Source organism: Dendrobates tinctorius, unplaced genomic scaffold (genome assembly GCF_039654945.1).
Source record: "Dendrobates tinctorius isolate UK_male_01 unplaced genomic scaffold, ASM3965494v1 ptg000139l, whole genome shotgun sequence".
NCBI classification, from domain to species: Eukaryota; Metazoa; Chordata; class Amphibia; order Anura; family Dendrobatidae; genus Dendrobates; species Dendrobates tinctorius.
Genome location: NW_027361807.1, coordinates 10,163,991 through 10,184,135, shown reverse-complemented (window position 1 = coordinate 10,184,135; position 20,145 = coordinate 10,163,991). Strand labels below are relative to the sequence as shown.

The following is a 20,145-nucleotide window of genomic DNA, read 5'->3' as shown; positions in this document are numbered from 1 at the left end:
TCCACATGACATTTAATATGTGTACTTTCCTACATGCATGTGTGTCATTTAATGATACCACATGGGAGGGGGGGGATTCATTTCTGTCATGTACTCACTGCTCCTTTCTGGGGGACAGACGATGGCTGGGAGCTTATGCTCCTGGGGATGCTAGATTTCTCCCACCATGTCAGTGTCTGCTGAGGTGTTGTCAAGTGGGAAAACTTGCACATAGCAACCAATCACAGCTCAGCTACTTTTAACCAGCTCTGGTGAAATGAGAGATGCTTAGTGATTGGTTGCAAGGAAAACTGTTGGTCATAGCAACCAATCACAGCTTAGCTTCTTTTGAACAGCTGTGGTGAAATGAATGATGCTTCGTGATTAGTTGGTGATTTTTATATATAGAGATAAGATTTTGCAAAGCACTTGATTAACAACCAGTTCAATTTGCAGTTCACTTGCAATTATCATCATGAAAAAATTACATTCTTGGACTTGGAACTGTCTGGTTCAGATGGATATACTGTCGTTACTCACAAACACAGGAAGCCCTCAGCTGGTAATACAATTTTAGATGCACGTAGTTTCCATCCTTTTCATGTTAATAAGGCAATTCCTGTAGGCAAATTCATCAGAGCCAAAAGAAATTGTAGTACCACTGAGGGCTTTTGGATTGAATCTGAAAACATCACATGACGTTTATCTGACCGTCATTATCCAATGTGGGGTCTAAACAGAGCACAGAAAATTGCCACTAATCGGGACAGAGTTGATTTAGTCAATAAAAAATCAGAACCCAAAGCCAAAAAAAAACAAACAAATGCACTAAGGCTGGTTTCACATTAGCGTTTTTTAGCGCAGCACATTGTGCGTGTCCATGCGCATGCACCCCTATAGACAGAGGGGCGCATTGTCTAGCGTTTGCACACGTTTGTATGCATTTTCGTGCGCATGCGTTTTTTGTAGTGAGCGCCTAGGCGCGCCGGACGCAACCTGTTACATTTTTGGTCCCTCCAACCCGTGTCAAAAAAAGCATGCGCACGGAATGCGCCAGAATAACACATTACAGTCTATGGGAACGCGTTTCAAGTCGCATGCGTTTTAAGAGTTAACATGGCTAGAAACGCATGCGCCTAAATAAAGCAAAAGCATGCAAAACGCATGATGCGTTTTTTGCATGCGTTTCTATTGCGCACGAAGAGCAACGCTAAAAACAGCTAATGTGACAGTAGCCTAACTTTGGTTTTGCACATAGTCCATACTTTCAGTCCATCTCCCATATAGTGCAGCGCAATTTACTTTTTTTATATGATGATCCCATTGTTATGGATATATTTCAAGACGGTGTCGGGATTGTACCCAGAACAGAAAGGAATATTAGGAAACTCATTATCTCCAAGTTTGCATATTGATTATTCCAACAAACCCAGTTCTGAAACGGGGTTGTCTCTCAAAGGCTATTACAAGTGTGGCCAATTACCATGTAAAACCTATCATTTTTTTCGACCATGACCACAGTAAGAAGATTTTTATAAAAAAACTTTTTGAATTCTAACAGTGATCATGTGGTTTGTGTTACTGAGTGTACAATTTGCAGTCTTAAATATGTCGGTTCCACTATCTGAAAACTATAAATCTAGAATAAGAGAACACCTCTATGATATTGAAGGATTTAAAGATGGAAACATATCACACGTCTCCAGACATTTTATGGAAAGTCACCATCGTAGTATAGTAGGTTTTCGTGCATATGCCATTGAACATATGCCTAGACATATTAGAGCTGGTAAAAACCTTCTCAAAAACATGAATATACCAAATAAGAGTCCAGAATGAAAAAGACTCAAATTTATTAAATGGCACAAAAAGGGATGACAGAACAAATGGATACAATTAATTACCATAAATTAATATCACAAGGAGATGGATACATATTAAACACATTGGCCATAACAACAGTATTCATATGAATATAATAAAGTGCATAGTATATAAATACTTAAAATAAAATTAATCATAAAGTGCAAACAAATACCAAAACATAGATACCCGTGATAGATGGCACAGTGTGTCTAAGGCGCCCTCCAACGTACGTTTCGCCTACCGTGGCTTTTTCAAGGACTCCACGTCACAGGAAAGTACTACCAGGGGCGATGGAGTCCGGAGGACAGCAACAGGTCCGCCAACGTCAGAGAACTACATGCGGTCTGGAAAGTACTGCTCGTCGCCGGGTCTCACGTGAAGAACAAACATGTCAAAATACTGTCAGACAATACCACGACAGTAGCCTTTCTCTGCCACCAGGGCGGACCAAGACACCCGACACTTCAGGCGTTAGCAGATCAAATCTTCAGATGGGCGGAGAAGGAGGTCCTCTCAATCTCAGCCGTGCATCTGGAGGGCTCCAGGAACCAGATCGCGGACTTCCTCAGCAGAAGAAGGATAACCGCAACAGACTGGGAGCTCAACAACGAAGTGTTCAGCAGCCTGTGCGACCGTTGGGGACAACCAAGAATAGACCTGTTCGCGGACAAAGGGAAAGCAAAAGTCAGGGCCTTCTACTCCCTGAACCTCCTGGGAAATCCGACAGGGATAGATGCCCTATCACAGTCCTGGAGCAGGGGCCTGTTGTATGTCTTCCCGCCCCTAGCCCTCATTCCACGGGTCCTCAGAATAATCTGCGAGGACAAAGCCAGGGTCATATTAGTGGTTTCCCCTACTCAGGAAATTAGCGGGCGAGGAACCCATTCTCCTGCTAAGAAGAGAAGACCTCCTCCATCAGGGTTCGGTCCTACATCAAAGGCCGGAGGCTTTCCAGTTGTCAGCCTGGATCCTGAGTGGCGGGTCCTAAGAGCAAGGGGTCTATCAGACGAAGTCATTTCTACCCTACAAGCAAGTAGGAAACCCGTGACCGCAGAAATATATAATAAAATCTGCAAAAAGTACTGCAGCTTTTGTGGAGAGGAGACAGTCGGAACTGACCAACCCAACATCCCGAAGATAATTGACTTCTTGCAGCAAGGGTTCAAAAAGGACCTTAGACCCAGCACTCTGAGAGTGCAGATAGCAGCCTTGAGCATGTTCTATGACACAGCCCTATCATCACACCCGTGGATAGCCCGGTTCTCGAGAGCGGTGCAAAGGCTTAAACCCTTAATAAGGAAGAGCATCCCGCTCAGGGACCTTAACCTAGTCCTCAGTGCGCTATGTAAACAGCCATACCAGCTAGGGGCAAAGATAAATATTGGTAATCTCTCTCTCAAAACAGCCTTTCTAGTGGCAGTTACCTCAGCCAAGAGGTTAGGAGAACTGCAGGCCTTATCGACCCAAGACCCCTACTTACAAGTGTTTAGATACCGCTTAGTCCTAAGACTCGACCCGGCCTTCCTACCCAAAGTTATCTCAAACACAAACATGAATCAGGAAGTAGTACTCCCTTCTTTTTTCCAGTCTCCCAAGAATAGCAGGGAAGAAGCCTACCATAACTTGGATGTAAGGGAAACTGTACTCAGGTATCTGGACGCAACCAGACCCTGGAGGCAGGACAGCAATCTTTTTGTCCAATATAGAGGCCCTAATAAGGGGAAGAAGGCGTCAAAATCAACAATAGCAAGGTGGATTAGATCCACTATTAGCATGGCCTATAGAGCACAGGGTCAGATTCGCCCGGGGATCCTGAGAGCCCACTCAACTAGGGCCATGGCCGCATCATGGGCAGAAAAGGGAGGAGCCTCGGCAGAACAGATCTGCAGAGCAGCGTCTTGGGTCAGTCTTAGTACTTTCTCCAAGCACTATAAATTAAACGTAGCATCCACACAGCTAGCATTTGGGAGAAAGGTACTCCATGCAGTAGTCCCGCCCTAGGACCAATATACTTTGGTACTACTCCAGTGTGCTGTCAGGTGGTGACCTGGAAAACGGTAATTAGACCTACCAGTAATTGTGTTTCCAGGAAACCATCCTGACAGCACTGTTAGATCCCTCCCTATGACACTTTCCATACAACTGTGATGTAACATGTATATGAAGAATGTTGGATTAAATAAAGTCTATGTTTGCATCCATCCAGATGTGTTACTTTGTGAAATCACTGAGGGATGGCAAGGGGAGGATCCTTTTAAACTCTCGTGGTTTCCTGTCCCACTACGGATGAGAAGGACGTCCTCCAGTGTGCTGTCAGGATGGATTCCTGGAAGCACAATTACCGGTAGGTCTAATTACCGTTGATTTTTCTCTGTGCAGTCTCATATACAGTATGACAGTATGTGCCATGTTTTTTTATTTTTCCTTGATTATGTGTGAGTACTGTATTTTTTCGGACTATAAGACGCACTTTTCCCCCAAAAAATTTCGAGGGAAAATGGGGGTGCGTCTTATAGTCGGAATATACTTACAAAATACAGTGGCGGTGGTACCAGTCCGACGCTGCAGGGCAATGCAGCCTCCCTTCCCAGGCTGGTGCGGCGATGATGTTCTGTGGTGTGGTATATTTAAATCCAAGTTTGTATACCACTCTTTATCCAGTGTTCAAGAGCCATGTAGCTCGAAAAGCATATGGATTGATTCCTGTTACACAACTCACCCCTCTTTATTGCTTTGTTGTCTGAGATGCCCATTTTTTCATCACTTTTATTTTTAAAGGATTTTCAATAAAGATTTTGTGAATTTTTAATTTTTTCGGTGTGTTGAGCTGGTTCCACCCCTATTTTCCTCATTGAATAGACACACCTGCCCACAATGTAACACCACCACCACCAAAGGCTCGTCTGGTGACACAGTGGCTGATACATAGTGCTCTCTTTGACGTCTCCAACATCATTGGCGGTCTTTATTTATGCTCAGCCTGAATTGACTTACATCAATGAACACCACTGAGGCTCACTGGTCCCTCGTACAGCGTAGATGCTCCCTGGCCCATGCAAGACTAGGACTCGTGCCTGCTAGTGTGGTCAGGTCTGATGCTCTTGCTGATCATCTAGCACACAGACCACACTGATGAAAACGGTTTGGAATGGTCTGACATGACACTTGGTGCAGCTCCTCTCCCTTCAATGTGCTTGGAGTTATGAGGTATTCATCATCCAGTTCTATTCACAATAAAGCGATCATCAGTGGGATGTGGCCAAAGGACGTACACTTTTCCTCCTTTCTGTGACTCTTCCAATCTCTATGTATCTCTGTTGCAACTTGTTGATGACACTCTGTGACACTCTATGCTCAGTGGCCACTTCTGACTGAATATCCTGCTTGAAGACTCACGAAGGTGAGGTATCAATTGTTAGGAGTCATCTTGGTCTCATGATGTCAAAATAGCATAATGAGGATGACATAACAATTTTAATTGAACACCAAAATTTGTTGGCCAATTAATGGATCAAACACCTATTGTGGATTTTGCAATGAAGCTCCTTGAAACATTGAACAGTTGGACATGTACATTCAAACATTTAGAGACGTTTACATTAAGTTTACCTGAAAAGGTTAGAGGGCATTTTAGGAGCATCCTGAAATTTCACCAGAAAGCCAAATATCCCTAACTTTTTGTGACTACTGTGTATATATAATTTATATTCTTGAAGTCTTTTGATTATATGGCTTGAAAGTTTGAACCCTTTGTTACAGTAAGAAGAGTGAAGACGCTGCTGACTGAGGAGTCATGAGCAGCTCTTTACACAACTGTACCGATTTCCGTGTCCGTTTAAGCTGTGTTTGAAAAAGCCACTCCTTGGATTCAGCCCTTATCGTTGGCCCTGTTTGTTAGCATGATTAGTCATATTCACATACACACAGATCTCTTCAGGAAATAAACGTGCTCATCGCTTCTTGTTTCATACTTGCTTTATGCACCAGTCAGGTCAGTCAATAAGTGGATAGAACTGTTGAGCACTTCTGATATACCAAAGTTGGTATTGATGGCTGTGTGGTCTTCAGCAGGCACAGGCCTGTACATATTGAATTGACTGTCTGGTTTTGAATTTCAGTCCCAGAGAGGTGGTACCTGTTCTAATAAAAGGTACGACAATCAGTAGATTTGGTTTCCAGTACCATCTCTATGCTGATGACACCAAATTATGCGCTTCTTCTCCTGACATCACGCCAGCCTTTCTAGAAAACACCGGCAATTGTCTAAACGCTGTGTCTAACATCATGTCCTCACTATATCTGAAACTGAACCTGTCAAAGACTGAACTCCTGGTGTTTCCTCCCTCTACTAATGTACCTATACCCGACATTGCCATTTCTGTGTGTGGTTCCACTATTACTCCCCAGCAACAGGCCCGCTGTCTTGGGGTCATACTTGATTCCGAGCTTTCCTTTGCCCCCCACATTCAATCACTGGCTCGCTCTTGTCATCTGCACCTCAAAAACATTTCTAGAATTCGACCTTTTCTTACTTTTGACTCTGCAAAAACTCTTACTGTTTCTCTTATTCATTCTCGTCTCGACTATTGTAACTCTCTTCTAATCGGTGTCCCTCTTACCAAACTCTCCCCTCTCCAATCTGTCTTGAATGCTGCAGCCAGGATCATATTCCTCACCAATCGTTACAACGATGCCTCTACCTTGTGCCAGTCATTACACTGGCTACCCATCCATTCCAGAATTCAGTATAAACTTATTACCCTCACCCACAAAGACCTCCATGGCTCAGCACCACCCTACATCTCCTCCCTTGTTTCAGTATACCACCCTACCCACGCCCTCCGTTCTGCTGATGACCTGAGGTTAGCATCCTCATTAGTCAGAACATCCCACTCCCGCCTCCAAGACTTTACACGTGCTGCACCAATTCTTTGGAATGCACTTCCCTGGTCAATACGATTAGTCCCCAATCCCCACAATTTTAAGCGTGCCCTTAAAACGCATTTATTCAGACTGGCCTATCGCCTCAACACATTAACCTAATCTATCCCTGTGTGGCACAGCCAAAAGTTTTACCATAACCAGATTCCCTGCATCATGTTCCCACATGCTTTATGCATCCATTAGCCCTCTGTGTCTGTACTGTTACACACTTAACATTATGGCTGGTCCATACATTCAGAGCAACTGTTACCACCCACCTTTCGTGTCTACAGTACCTCTTTCCTCATAGACTGTAAGCTTGCGAGCAGGGCCCTCTTTCCTCTTGGTATTTGTTATAATCTATTTGATTATTGTTATTCTGTAATGTCTATTGTCTGTACAAATCCCCTCTGAAATATAAAGTGCTGCGGAATATGTCGGCGCTATAGAAATAAAATTTATTATTATTATTACGACCAAAACACTGCAACTACTGAGCTGGGGCCGATAAACAATGGGGAGGGAGTGTCAAACTTTCAGGATGCGAACCACCATCTGATGTCCTTTTTTAAGGAGAGGCCATCAATATGAAAGTCACAAAACCACTTGCAATAGATGACACAAGTTGTAACAGTTTGTGAGTATCTGTATTTGCTATTAAATAATTTCAGATCAGATTTCTCTATAAGGCTATGTGCACAATAAGGCCCTGATTATTCAAAACCGGCAGTTTTCCCACTGGGCCTTGATGAGGGGGATGTGGTGGAGTCACACACTCCTGATTTATAAAGTGGTGCAAGTGAAAAAACACACTCAAGAGTAAAGTTGTTTTACAATAGAGTAGGAAGTTAAAGGGAAGGTAAAATATGAAAAATAATTTTAAAAGGTTTGTTATTTCCACTTTTAAACACTAGGGGGAGCAGCTACTGAAATTTGACACAAAAACCTAGTGTACAACTAGCTCACATTACGACTGCAGTAAATATGGGCAGAATCTGCTCACGTGTGTAATATCACTCCTCTCCTCACCTTCTGGGTGTTTGCTAAGGGAAAAGAGAGGATGAGATTTAGTATCACAGTGCGGAGCTATTTTGTCGGTGACTGTAAAGTTATACTGACAATTAGACGGTCACCGAGGAGGGCAGGCAGCAAGGATTCTGTTGGTGCTGCACGCTGTATCTTAAACTGGGAAATATACATGCACGCCCACACATTAAAATACATGCTCACACTAGCATGCTCACGCTCAGCCAGACACCCTCATTACTAAGTCGATATGTAAACACAAACACACGCAAACCTACACACAATGTCACCAGCCTATGTAGGAGTGTTAACAGTATGAACATACATAGGCTGTAACCAGACAGCATCTCTTAATTTAAAAAAAAAAAAAAATGACAAAAAAACTGCGTGGGCTCCCGCTTAATTTTAATAACCAGCAGAGGGAAAGCCGATGGCTGGGGGCCAATGTTTATAGCCTGGGAAAGGGATAATACCCATTGAGCATCCCAGGCTATTAATAACTGTTCACAGCGATATACATAGCCTTTACTGAGTAATGAAATGGGGGACCCCCCAAAAAATGACGTGGGGTACCCCTATAATTGATATCCAGCAAAGGCTATGCAGACAGCTGCGAGCTGATATTAATAGCCTAGGAAGGGGCCATGGTTATTGCCCCCCCCAGGCCAAAACATCAGCTCTCAGCCATCCCAGAAAAGGCGCATCTATAAGATGCACCAAATCTGGCGCTTAGCCTTGCTCTTCCCACTTGCCCTGTAGCGGTGGCAAGTGAGGTTCATATTTGTAGGGTTCATGTCACCTTTTTATTGTCAGGTGACAGCAAGTCACAGGTTAGTAATGAAGACGTGTCTATAAGACACGTATCCGTTACTAACCCCATAGTGATATTGTATAAAAACACAGACACCCAGACTTAAGTCCTTTATTTGAAATAATGTCAGACTCCTTTAATAATCTTAATTAAACCATACTCATTGAATGCCTAATCCACCGACACCAATGTCTCCTGCAACAAAAATAAAATAAACCACAATGTTCCTCACCTGTCCACAGAGAAGATAATCCATAATGTCCCACGATGATCCTGATCACTTTGATAGCAGTCATATCAGTGATGTGACTGCTCTCAGACATCTGGCGATAGAATGACAGGAGGTAATCACTTTCGCAGTGTATGACTGAGCTGCAGTGAGAGAGTTCACCAGCTGATCAGCTCCGGTGATCTCCCTTATGGCACCACTGCTGTGTGGGAAAGTTCTCATGCAGCGGTGCCGTAAGTGAGGGCACTGGAGCTGATGAACTCCGGTGAACTTTGACGGCAGCTCAGTGATATACTGCGTGAGCTATTAACACCTGTCAGTGTATCGCTGGCGGCCGGGTAGAGTAGTCACCTCCCCTGACGTGACTGTTCTACGTGCGAGATCGCCGTGGGACACAAAGGATTATGTGGACTTTGGCGGACAGATGAATATATGTTGTTTTTTTATTTTATATTATTTCTAGGAGATGATGGCATCAGGGATTTGGTGTTAGGTGAGTATAATGGGTTTTTATTTGACTATGTATGTAGTTTTACTTTTTTTTTTATATCGGTGAGCACAGGCGCTAGCACATGATACTACTCTCCCATCAGCGGCACCTGCTGTCACTATTATCAGTGACAGCAGACATAGCCTGATGGGAGCAGTAGTCTCATTGGCCCATGCCTGCTTTTTTACTGCAAGTTACCGCTGCGGGTCACTGTCAGCTGCGGAATCATGCTGACATCTGCCAGCATGATCCCACAGTGCAGTGACCGACAGTACCGGCGGTAACGTTACCACAGATGACAGTCACAGCTGCGGGTTCATGCTAACATGTGACAGCATGACCCCGCAGCGCTTTGACTGGCGGTCTTACTGGCCACCAAATCTGCTGCTGTGTGAAGACATCAGTGACGCAGAACTGTCTCATTCACAGCAGAGGCTTTGTCACAGAACAGATTATATCAGTGACTGACATAACCTGTGCAGATTAGAAGCTGCAGACCCCCATCACTGGCCATCACACAGTCTGTTCTCACTGCTGCCAGCAGCTGAGCCCCATCACTGCCAGCCCAAGCCCCATCACTTCCAGCAGCCTGGAACACTGAGGGAAGGAATCACTGATAAGGAGTGAGTTATGTATTGTAATCATGAAGTGGCCCAGAATACAGGACGATTTTCCCTCCTCACTAGAGTTTCACTTTCCATAGATCACTGTTCAGTGTGTGTATGGGGGAGGAGCAGCTGGGTGGTTCTGCTCTCTGCACTGAGGCTGCTAGAGGGGGGAAGATTTGTTACTGTGTGAGGAGGGCTTGTTCATGTGGACGGGGAGGGCTTGTTGCTGTGGAGGGTGGGGTTGTTGCTATAGAGGGCAGGTTTTTAGTAGAGTAGGAGGAAACGACCAGTTCTCATTTCAATGCCAGAACACACCCCCCCTTGGACATTCTGATCAAAAGCAAGAGAGAGTGATATCTAGAAAACCCTGCAAACTGGTGACAGAAGGTAAATTACTTATTGTCACCATTCTGCAGCCCAGCTATGTACTGAGATTATGTGAAAAGCCCGGACAACCCCTTTAAGGCTGGGTTCACATTGCGTTTGTGGGCAGCGTTTAACACATCGGTTACATAGCGGCATTAACGCTATGTAACCGATGCGTTAACGCACCCATAGACTGCAATAGACGAGTGCATCGCCAACGCATGTCATAATTGGCATGCGTTCGCAATGTGCCGTCATTCTGTGACGGACACTGGCTGCGGCGTCCGAGGGTCCGTCATTGCTAGCGCAGATAGGGAAGCTGCGCTAGCGTGATCGGTAAACGCGATCACAATATGACAGTAGCGTTAATGTAGTTGTCAACACTAGTGTTGAGCATTCCGATACCGCAAGTATCGGGTATCGGCCGATACTTGCTGTATCGGAATTCCGATACCGACTTCCGATATTTTTTCAATATCGGGATTCGGCATCGGAATCGGAAGTTCAAAGTTGATTGACAGACTGACGTCATCATGATGCGCGGTGTGTGCGCATCATGATGCGCCGTCATTTCGGGCCTTCCGGGGGTCTCTGCCGGCCTGCCGGGGGGCTGTGCCGGCCTGCCGGGGGGCTGTGTGGACTGCCCGGGGTCTGTACCGGCCTGCCGGGGGGCTGTGCCGGCCTGCCGGTGGTCTGTGCACCCTGTGGGGGTCTGTACCGGCCTGCCGGGGGGCTGTGCCGGCCTGCCGGTGGTCTGTGCACCCTGTGGGGGTCTGTACCGGCCTGCCGGGGGGCTGTGCCGGCCTGCCGGGGGGCTGTGCACCCTGTGGGGGTCTGTACCGGCCTGCCGGGGGGCTGTGCCGGCCTGCCGGGGGGCTGTGCTGATGTCCGGGGGTCTGTGCAAGCATCGTCCGATGGGACTACAAGTCCCATCGGGCGATGCCTGCTACCATGACAGTGATTGACACATTAGCCAATGATGGGACAGTAGTAGTCCCATCATCCGGCTAATGTGTTAAATGTTAAAAAAAAAAAAAAAAAAAAAAAAAAAAAAAATACTACATACATACTACATGCATGCTACATACATACTACATGCTACATACATACTACATATATACTACATATATACTACATACATACTACATACATGCTACATGCATGCTACATACATACCACATACATACTACATATATACTACATGCATGCTACATACATACTACATGCTACATACATACCACATACATACTACATACATGCTACATACTACATACATACTACATACATACTACATACATACTACATGCATGCTACATGCATGCTACATACATACTACATACATACTACATGCATGCTACATACATACTACATGCTACATACATACCACATACATACTACATACATGCTACATACTACATACATACTACATACTACATACATACTACATACATGCTACATACATGCTACATACATGCATGCTACATACATACTACATGCATGCTACATACATACTACATACATACCACATACATACTACATACATACTACATGCTACATACATACTACATATATACTACATGCATGCTACATACATACTACATGCTACATACATACCACATACATACTACATACATGCTACATACATACTACATATATACTACATGCATGCTACATACATACTACATATATACTACATGCATGCTACATACATACTGCATGCTACATGCATGCTACATACATACTACATACATACTACATGCTACATACATACCACATATATACTACATACATACAATACATTCATACAATACATACATAGACATACAGTACATATAACATAGAGTAACATACTTACCAATACTTGTCACATTGTTCCCCGAAGCCATTGTCTTTTCCGGAATAAATATTAACATAACAAACCACAAAAATACTCACCCACGATCCGAAGCAGTCCACGAGTGTGTCCCACGACGATCTTGGGTAGAGAACGGCAGCATCAGATGATGCTGCCGTTCTCTACGGGCTGCAGGAATCCAATGACGGAAGGTAGGTATCCTTCCGCACTGTATTCCTCCGCCACTTAAAAAAAAATAAAGTCCCTAGTCTCACTTTATGCCATTGCTGCGTGGGAAATTCCCACACAGCAATGGCATAAAGTGAGACTAGGGACTTTTTTTTTTTTTAAGTGGCGGAGGAATACAGTGCGGAAGGATACCTACCTTCCGTCATTGGATTCCTGCAGCCCGTAGAGAACGGCAGCATCATCTGATGCTGCCGTTCTCTACCCAAGATCGTCGTGGGACACACTCGTGGACTGCTTCGGATCGTGGGTGAGTATTTTTGTGGTTTGTTATATTAATATTTATTCCGGAAAAGACAATGGCTTCGGGGAACAATGTGACAAGTATTGGTAAGTATGTTACTCTATGTTATATGTACTGTATGTCTATGTATGTATTGTATGAATGTATTGTATGTATGTAGTATATATGTGGTATGTATGTAGCATGTAGTATGTATGTAGTATGTATGTAGCATGCATGTAGCATGCAGTATGTATGTAGCATGCATGTAGTATATATGTAGTATGTATGTAGCATGCATGTAGTATATATGTAGTATGTATGTAGCATGTATGTAGTATGTATGTGGTATGTATGTAGCATGTAGTATGTATGTAGCATGCATGTAGTATATATGTAGTATGTATGTAGCATGTAGTATGTATGTAGCATGCATGTAGTATGTATGTAGCATGCATGTAGTATGTATGTAGTATGTATGTAGTATGTATGTAGTATGTATGTAGTATGTATGTAGTATGTAGCATGTATGTAGTATGTAGCATGTATGTAGTATGTATGTGGTATGTATGTAGCATGTGGTATGTATGTAGCATGTGGTATGTATGTAGCATGCATGTAGTATGTATGTAGCATGCATGTAGTATGTATGTAGTATGTATGTAGCATGTATGTAGTATGTATGTGGTATGTATGTAGCATGTAGTATGTATGTAGCATGCATGTAGTATATATGTAGTATGTATGTATGTGGTATGTATGTAGCATGTGGTATGTATGTAGCATGTAGTATGTATGTAGCATGCATGTAGTATATATGTAGCATGTATGTAGCATGTATGTAGCATGTATGTAGCATGTATGTAGCATGTATGTAGTATGTATGTAGTATATATGTAGTATGTATGTAGCATGTAGTATGTATGTAGCATGCATGTAGTATGTATGTAGTGTGTATTTTTTTTTTTTTTTTTAACATTTAACACATTAGCCGGATGATGGGACTACTACTGTCCCATCATTGGCTAATGTGTCAATCACTGTCATGGTAGCAGGCATCGCCCGATGGGACTTGTAGTCCCATCGGACGATGCCTGCACAGACCCCCGAAGCCTGCACAGCCCCCCGGCAGGCCGGCACAGCCCCCCGGAGCCTGCACAGCCCCCCGGCAGGCCGGCACAGCCCCCCGGAGCCTGCACAGCCCCCCGGCAGGCCGGCACAGCCCCCCGGCAGGCCGGCACAGCCCCCCGGCAGGCCGGCACAGCCCACCGGAGCCTGCACAGACCACCGGCAGGCCGGCACAGCCCCCCGGCAGGCCGGCACAGACCACCGGAGCCTGCACAGCCCCCCGAAAGGCCCGTACAGACCCCAGAGAGGCTGTACAAGGGCAGGAAAGGGTTTTTCTTATTCCGATACCGGAAGTCCCATAGACTTGAATGGGACTTCCGGTATCGGAATCGGCGATACCGATACTTTTTTTAAAGATCGGCCGATACCATCCGATACGATACTTTGAAGTATCGGACGGTATCGCTCAACTCTAGTCAACACTATTCTTTGAACGGACTGCGTTAATGCAATGTGAACTTAGCCTTATACTGTTCAGAGCTCAATTACATGATAATTACATGGCTAGGCTCTGAACACAACAATGGTGAGAACACATATCGGTAGAATGACCTGTTCTCACTGCTGGAAGAAGTCCCTTTTCATAGCACTGCTCTCACCGCCGCTCAGAGCAGGACTGCAGAGGTAACTTCTTCCAGCAGTAAAACAAGTCGCTAGGCTGGAATTAGTAGTACAATATCAGACTTACCTACACGTTCTCGCTGTCGCTACCTTGGTGCCTGGACCTCCTGTTATTGCAGTGCAAATAGCCATGATTGGGGGAATTTGTAGCTCAGCACTCAGAGTTGTGATACAAAAGATCGCGCCCGATTCCACCTACAGCAGTCAACTGGGCTGTCCAAGGGGAACACGCATCTCACAGCTGAGACAGCCAAAGTATAGATGTCGTTTGACATAGACGACAGTCTACTATGGCCTGGGGTTTCATTACTTGCATTGTGTAAATGTAGTACTCCCAACACTTACGCACTTGCAAATCTAAATGGCAACCCCAAGTAGGTGATGAAGAAAAAAATGAAGAAAAAAAAATGTTAAAGGGGTTGTCCGCTACTTGGAAAACCCCTTCTTAACCTCTTAGTGACAGAGACAATTTTGACCTTAATGACCAGGCCAAATTTCTGTTTTGGCCCCAAATTTGTAATTTTCATAATAGATGATAGGAGAAAATGGACCCAATAACTTGTTGCGCAATTTGTTCTGAATGTGACTATACCCTATATGTGGTCAAAAACTTCTGCTTGGGCACATGGCAGGGCTTGGAAAGGAAAGCACGCTATTTGCCTGGGATAGATTGTGAACACCATGTTGCATTCAAAGAGCTCTGGACATGTGTCAGCGTTCGTTGTTTTGACGTACCCACCGACCGCATGGGAACACAACATGTAAATCAATGCAGTTTTCTGTAGAGACTGTTTGGATTTCAAATGCTGTAGTGTTTGTAATTGGGTAAACTTCTGCCTCATGACAAGTTTTCCTTTTGCCCACAGGCACCATCATGGGCACTTCTGCTCTGTGCTATAGGCTTGTTTGTGTACCAGTCATTGGATGCTATTGATGGGAAACAAGCTCGAAGAACCAACAGTAGCTCCCCACTCGGGGAATTGTTTGACCACGGATGTGACTCTATATCAATAGGTGATACTTCTTTTCATCGAACTTGATTCTGTCTGTTTTATTTTTCATTCTTGTATGTGTGTATGTTTTTTTTTTTTTTTTTACTAAGATTCCACAAATCAGGAGGGAGTTCTTTTGTGTAATATTTGTTCCTTTCCCCACAGTGTTTGTAGCAGTGGGGACGATAGCTGCAGTACGTCTTGGAACTATGCCCAGTTGGATGTTTTACTGCTGCTTTGTCAGCATGTTCATGTTCTTTTGTGCGCAGTGGCAGAGCTATGTGTGTGGTACCCTGAAGTTTGGATTGTAAGTTGGTATTTTTAATATATGATTTTATGTATGTGTGTGTGTATACACAGTAGATCACAAAAGTAATTACACTCATTACATTTTTGTAAATGTTATGTGATATCCTTTCATGGGACAACACTGAAGATATGACACTTTGATAGAACGTAGTTTTAGTGTGCAACTTGTATAACTGTAAATTTGGTGTACCATCTAAATAACACACAGCCTGTAATGTCTAAACCGCTGCCAACAAAAGTGAGTACACCCCTAAGTGAAAATGGCCAAATTGTGCCCAGTTGGCCATTTTCCCTCCCAGTGTCATGTGACTCATTAGTGTTATAAGGTCTCGGCTACAGTTGTGGCCAAAAGTATTGACACCTCTGCAATTCTGTCAGATAATACTCAGTTTCTTCCTGAAAATGATTGCAATCACAAATTCTTTGGTATTATTATCTTCATTTAATTTGTCTTAAATGAAAAACACAAAAGAGAATGAAGCAAAAAGCCAAACATTGATCATTTCACACAAAACTCCAAAAATGGGCCAGACAAAAGTATTGGCACCCTCAGCCTAATACTTGGTTGCACAACCTTTAGTAAAAATAACTGCGACCAACCCCTTCCGGTAACCATCAATGAGTTTCTTACAATGCTCTGCTGGAATTTTAGACCATTCTTCTTTGGCAAACTGCTCCAGGTCCCTGATATTAGAAGGGTGCCTTCTCCAAACTGCCATTTTTAGATCTCTCCACAGGTATTCTATGGGATTCAGGTCTGGACTCATTGCTGGCCACCTTAGAAGTCTCCAGTGCTTTCTCTCAAACCATTTTCTAGTGCTTTTTGAAGTGTGTTTTGGGTCATTGTCCTGCTGGAAGACCCATGACCTCTGAGGGAGACCCAACTTTCTCACACTGGGCCCTACATTATGCTGCAAAATTTGTTGGTAGTCTTCAGACTTCATATTGCCATGCACACGGTCAAGCAGTCCAGTGCCAGAGGCAGCAAAGCAACACCAAAACATCAGGGAACCTCCGCCATGTTTGACTGTAGGGACCGTGTTTTTATCTTTGAATGCCTCTTTTTTTCTCCTGTAAACTCTATGTTGATGCCTTTGCCCAAAAAGCTCTACTTTTTGTCTCATCTGACCAGAGAACATTCTTCCAAAACGTTTTAGGCTTTTTCAGGTAAGTTTTGGCAAACTCCAGCCTGGCTTTTTTATGTCTCGGTGTAAGAAGTGGGGTCTTCCTGTGTCTCCTACTATACAGTCCCTTTTCATTCAGACGCCGACGGATAGTATAGGTTGACACTGTTGTACCCTCGGACTGCAGGGCAGCTTGAACTTGTTTGGATGTTTAGTCGAGGTTCTTTATCCAACCTCCGCACAATCTTGCGTTGAAATCTCTTGTCAATTTTTCTTTTCCGTCCAAATCTAGGGAGGTTAGCCACAGTGCCATGGGCTTTAAACTTCTTGATGACACTGCGCACGGTAGACACAGGAACATTCAGGTCTTTGGAGATGGACAATAAGCCTTCAGATTGCTCATGCTTCCTCACAATCTGGTTTTCAAAAGGCCTCAGACAGTACTTTGGTCTTCTTTCTTTTCTCCATGCTCAATGTGGTACACACAAGGACGCAGGACAGAGGTTGAGTCAACTTTAATCCATGTCAACTGGCTGCAAGTGTGATTTAGTTATTGCCAACACATGTAAGGTGCCACAGGTAAGTTACAGGTGCTGTTAATTGCACAAATTAGAGAAGCATCACATGATTTTTCGAACAGTGCCAATACTTTTGTCCACCCTCTTTTTATGTCTGGTGTGTAATTATATCCAATTTGGCTTTAGGACAATTGTTTTTGTGTTTTTTCATTTAAGACAAATTAAATGAAGATAATAATACCAAAGAATTTGTGTTTGCAATAATTTTCAGGAAGAAACTGAGTATTATCTGACAAAATTGCAGGGGTGTCAATACTTTTGGCCACAACTGTATGAATGGGGAGCAGGTGTGTAAAATTTTATGTTATCGCTCTCACACGCTTACTGGTCACTGGAAGTTCAGCATGGCACCTCATGGCAAAGAACTCTCTGAGGATCTGAAAAAATGATTGTTGCTCTACATAAAGATTGCCTAGTGTCACGTGGACCCGTCCTGTGTGACACGACCCTCAGGCCGGTAACTAAGACAGCAAGACACGGCACGTGTAACTGTCCTGTGTGACACGACCCGCAGGCCGGTAACTAAAACAACAAGACACGGGGGAAGGGGAAACAATTACAACGGTGGGCCCTGCGGTAGGGGACGGGAACGTGTAGACCTTCTGCACACCCCTGAGTCAGTGTCCCTCACACTCCTAACGTTCTCTAGGCCGGTTCCGCACCGGGCGCCGATCAGGATACCTGTCACCCTAGCACACCCTACACCTATCCCTTGCTAGGGAGCTGGGTGGTGCAGGCACTGGCCCCACCGCTGTACTAATACATACCAGGGAAAAATACAAACAGGGAAACACAACTTAGCTTTGCTCTGTTGCTATTGCTCCCAGCAACAGTCCACCACCAGAATGCCGCTTTCCCCTGAAGCTCGACACCTGAGTTCAGCTTCCACCAGAAGCTATACACCAGAGCTCCCCTGAGCTGCCAGGAACTCTTCTCTGTACTTCCTTTCTCCACCAGACTTGGTTGGAAAAGAGTAATATCACCAACACCTGCTCATAGACCATGTGACCCTATATAGGAAAAGGGGATGGTCAAATGATCTGGGGCAAAAAGCTTCTATAACCCCACTGACCACCGGGGGCAAAAGGCAAAGCAAAGAAAACATTAAGTGCAATGACCCTAATGGCCACCGGGGGCAAACCTATCATTAAGCACACAGCTTAAGGAGAGAAAAAAAGGTTACTAGTGCATTTTATCTGTCATGATCCAGCATGGATCGTGACACCTAGGCTATGAGATTGCCAACACCCTGATCCTGTGCTGCAGCAGGGTGGCCAAGACCATAGAATGGTTTAACAAGGCAGGTTCCACTCAGAACTGGCCTCGCCATGGTTGACTAAAGAGGTTGAGTGCACGTGCTCATTGTCATATCCAGAGGTTGTCTTTTCAAAATCGACGTGTGAGTGCTGCCAGCATTGCTGCAGAGGTAAAAAGGGATGAGGGTCAGCCTGTCAGTGCTCAGACCATACACCACACACTGCATCTAATTGGTCTGCATGGCTGTGATCCCAGAAGGGGAAGCTTCTTCTAAACTTGATGCACAAGAAAGCCTGCAACTATTTTACTGAAGACAAGCAGTCTAGGGCTATGTACACATATTGCATTTTTGTTGCGTTTTTCGTTATTCAAATTTTAAGCTGCGTTTTACAGTACCAGCAAAGTCTGAGAATTCAGAAATCTTATGCACATGCATTGTTTAATTTTTCCTGATCGATGTGGAAAACGGCTGCGTTTTTGCAAACTATAGCATGTACAATTGTGGCAAAAAGTATTGACACCCCTGCAATTTTGTCAGATAATGCTCAGTTTCTTCCTGAAAATGATTGCAAACACAAATTCTTTGGTATTATTATCTTCATTTAATTTGTCTTAAATGAAAAAACACAAAAAGAATTGTCCTAAAGCCAAATTGGATATAATTCCACACCAAACATAAAAAAGAGGGTGGACAAAAGTATTGGCACTGTTTTAAAAATCATGTGATGCTTCTCTAATTTGTGTAATTAACAGCACCTGTAACTTACCTGTGGCACCTAACAGGTGTTGGCAATAACTAAATCACACTTGCAACCAGTTGACATGGATTAAAGTTGACTTAACCTCTGTCCTGTGTCCTTGTGTGTACCACATTGAGCATGGAGAAAAGAAAGAAGACCAAAGAACTGTCTGAGGACTTGAGGAAGCATGAGCAATCTGGAGGCTACAAGTCCATCTCCAAAGACCTGAATGTTCCTGTGTCTACCGTGCGCAGTGTCATCAAGAAGTGTAAAGCCCATGACACTGTGGCTAACCTCCTTAGATGTGGACGGAAAAGAAAAATTGACAAGAGATTGCAACGCAAGATTGTGCAGATGTTGGATAAAGAACCTCGACTAACATCCAAACAAGTTCAAGCTGCCCTGCAGTCCGAGGGTGCAACAGTGTCAACCCGTACTATCCGTCGGCGTCTGACTGAAAAGGGACTGTATGGAAGGAGTCCCAGGAAGACCCCACTTCTTACCCCGAGACATAAAAAAGCCAGGCTGGAGTTTGCCAAAACTTACTTGAAAAAGCCTAAAACGTTTTGGAAGAATGTTCTCTGGTCAGATGAGACAAAAGTAGAGCTTTTTGGGCAAAGGCATCAACATAGAGTTTACAGGAGAAAAAAAGAGGCATTCAAAGAAAAGAAAACGGTCCCTACAGTCAAACATGGCGGAGGCTCCCCGATGTTTTGGGGTTGCTTTGCTGCCTCTGGCACTGGACTGCTTGACCGTGTGCATGGCTTTATGAAGTCTGAAGACTACCAACAAATT

The 20,145-nt window shown here is 44.1% G+C and overlaps 1 protein-coding gene across 1 annotated transcript in view; it reads left to right on the top strand.

Moving 5' to 3' along the window:
• Positions 1–20,145, top strand: part of CHPT1 (choline phosphotransferase 1) — a 150,423-nt gene that overhangs the window by 61,849 nt on the left and 68,429 nt on the right. Inside the window, exons 2-3 of the mRNA XM_073545007.1 lie at positions 15,217–15,364; positions 15,508–15,649. Of these exons, the coding sequence (XP_073401108.1) occupies positions 15,217–15,364; positions 15,508–15,649 (290 nt within the window). The remainder of the gene's footprint in view (positions 1–15,216; positions 15,365–15,507; positions 15,650–20,145) is intronic.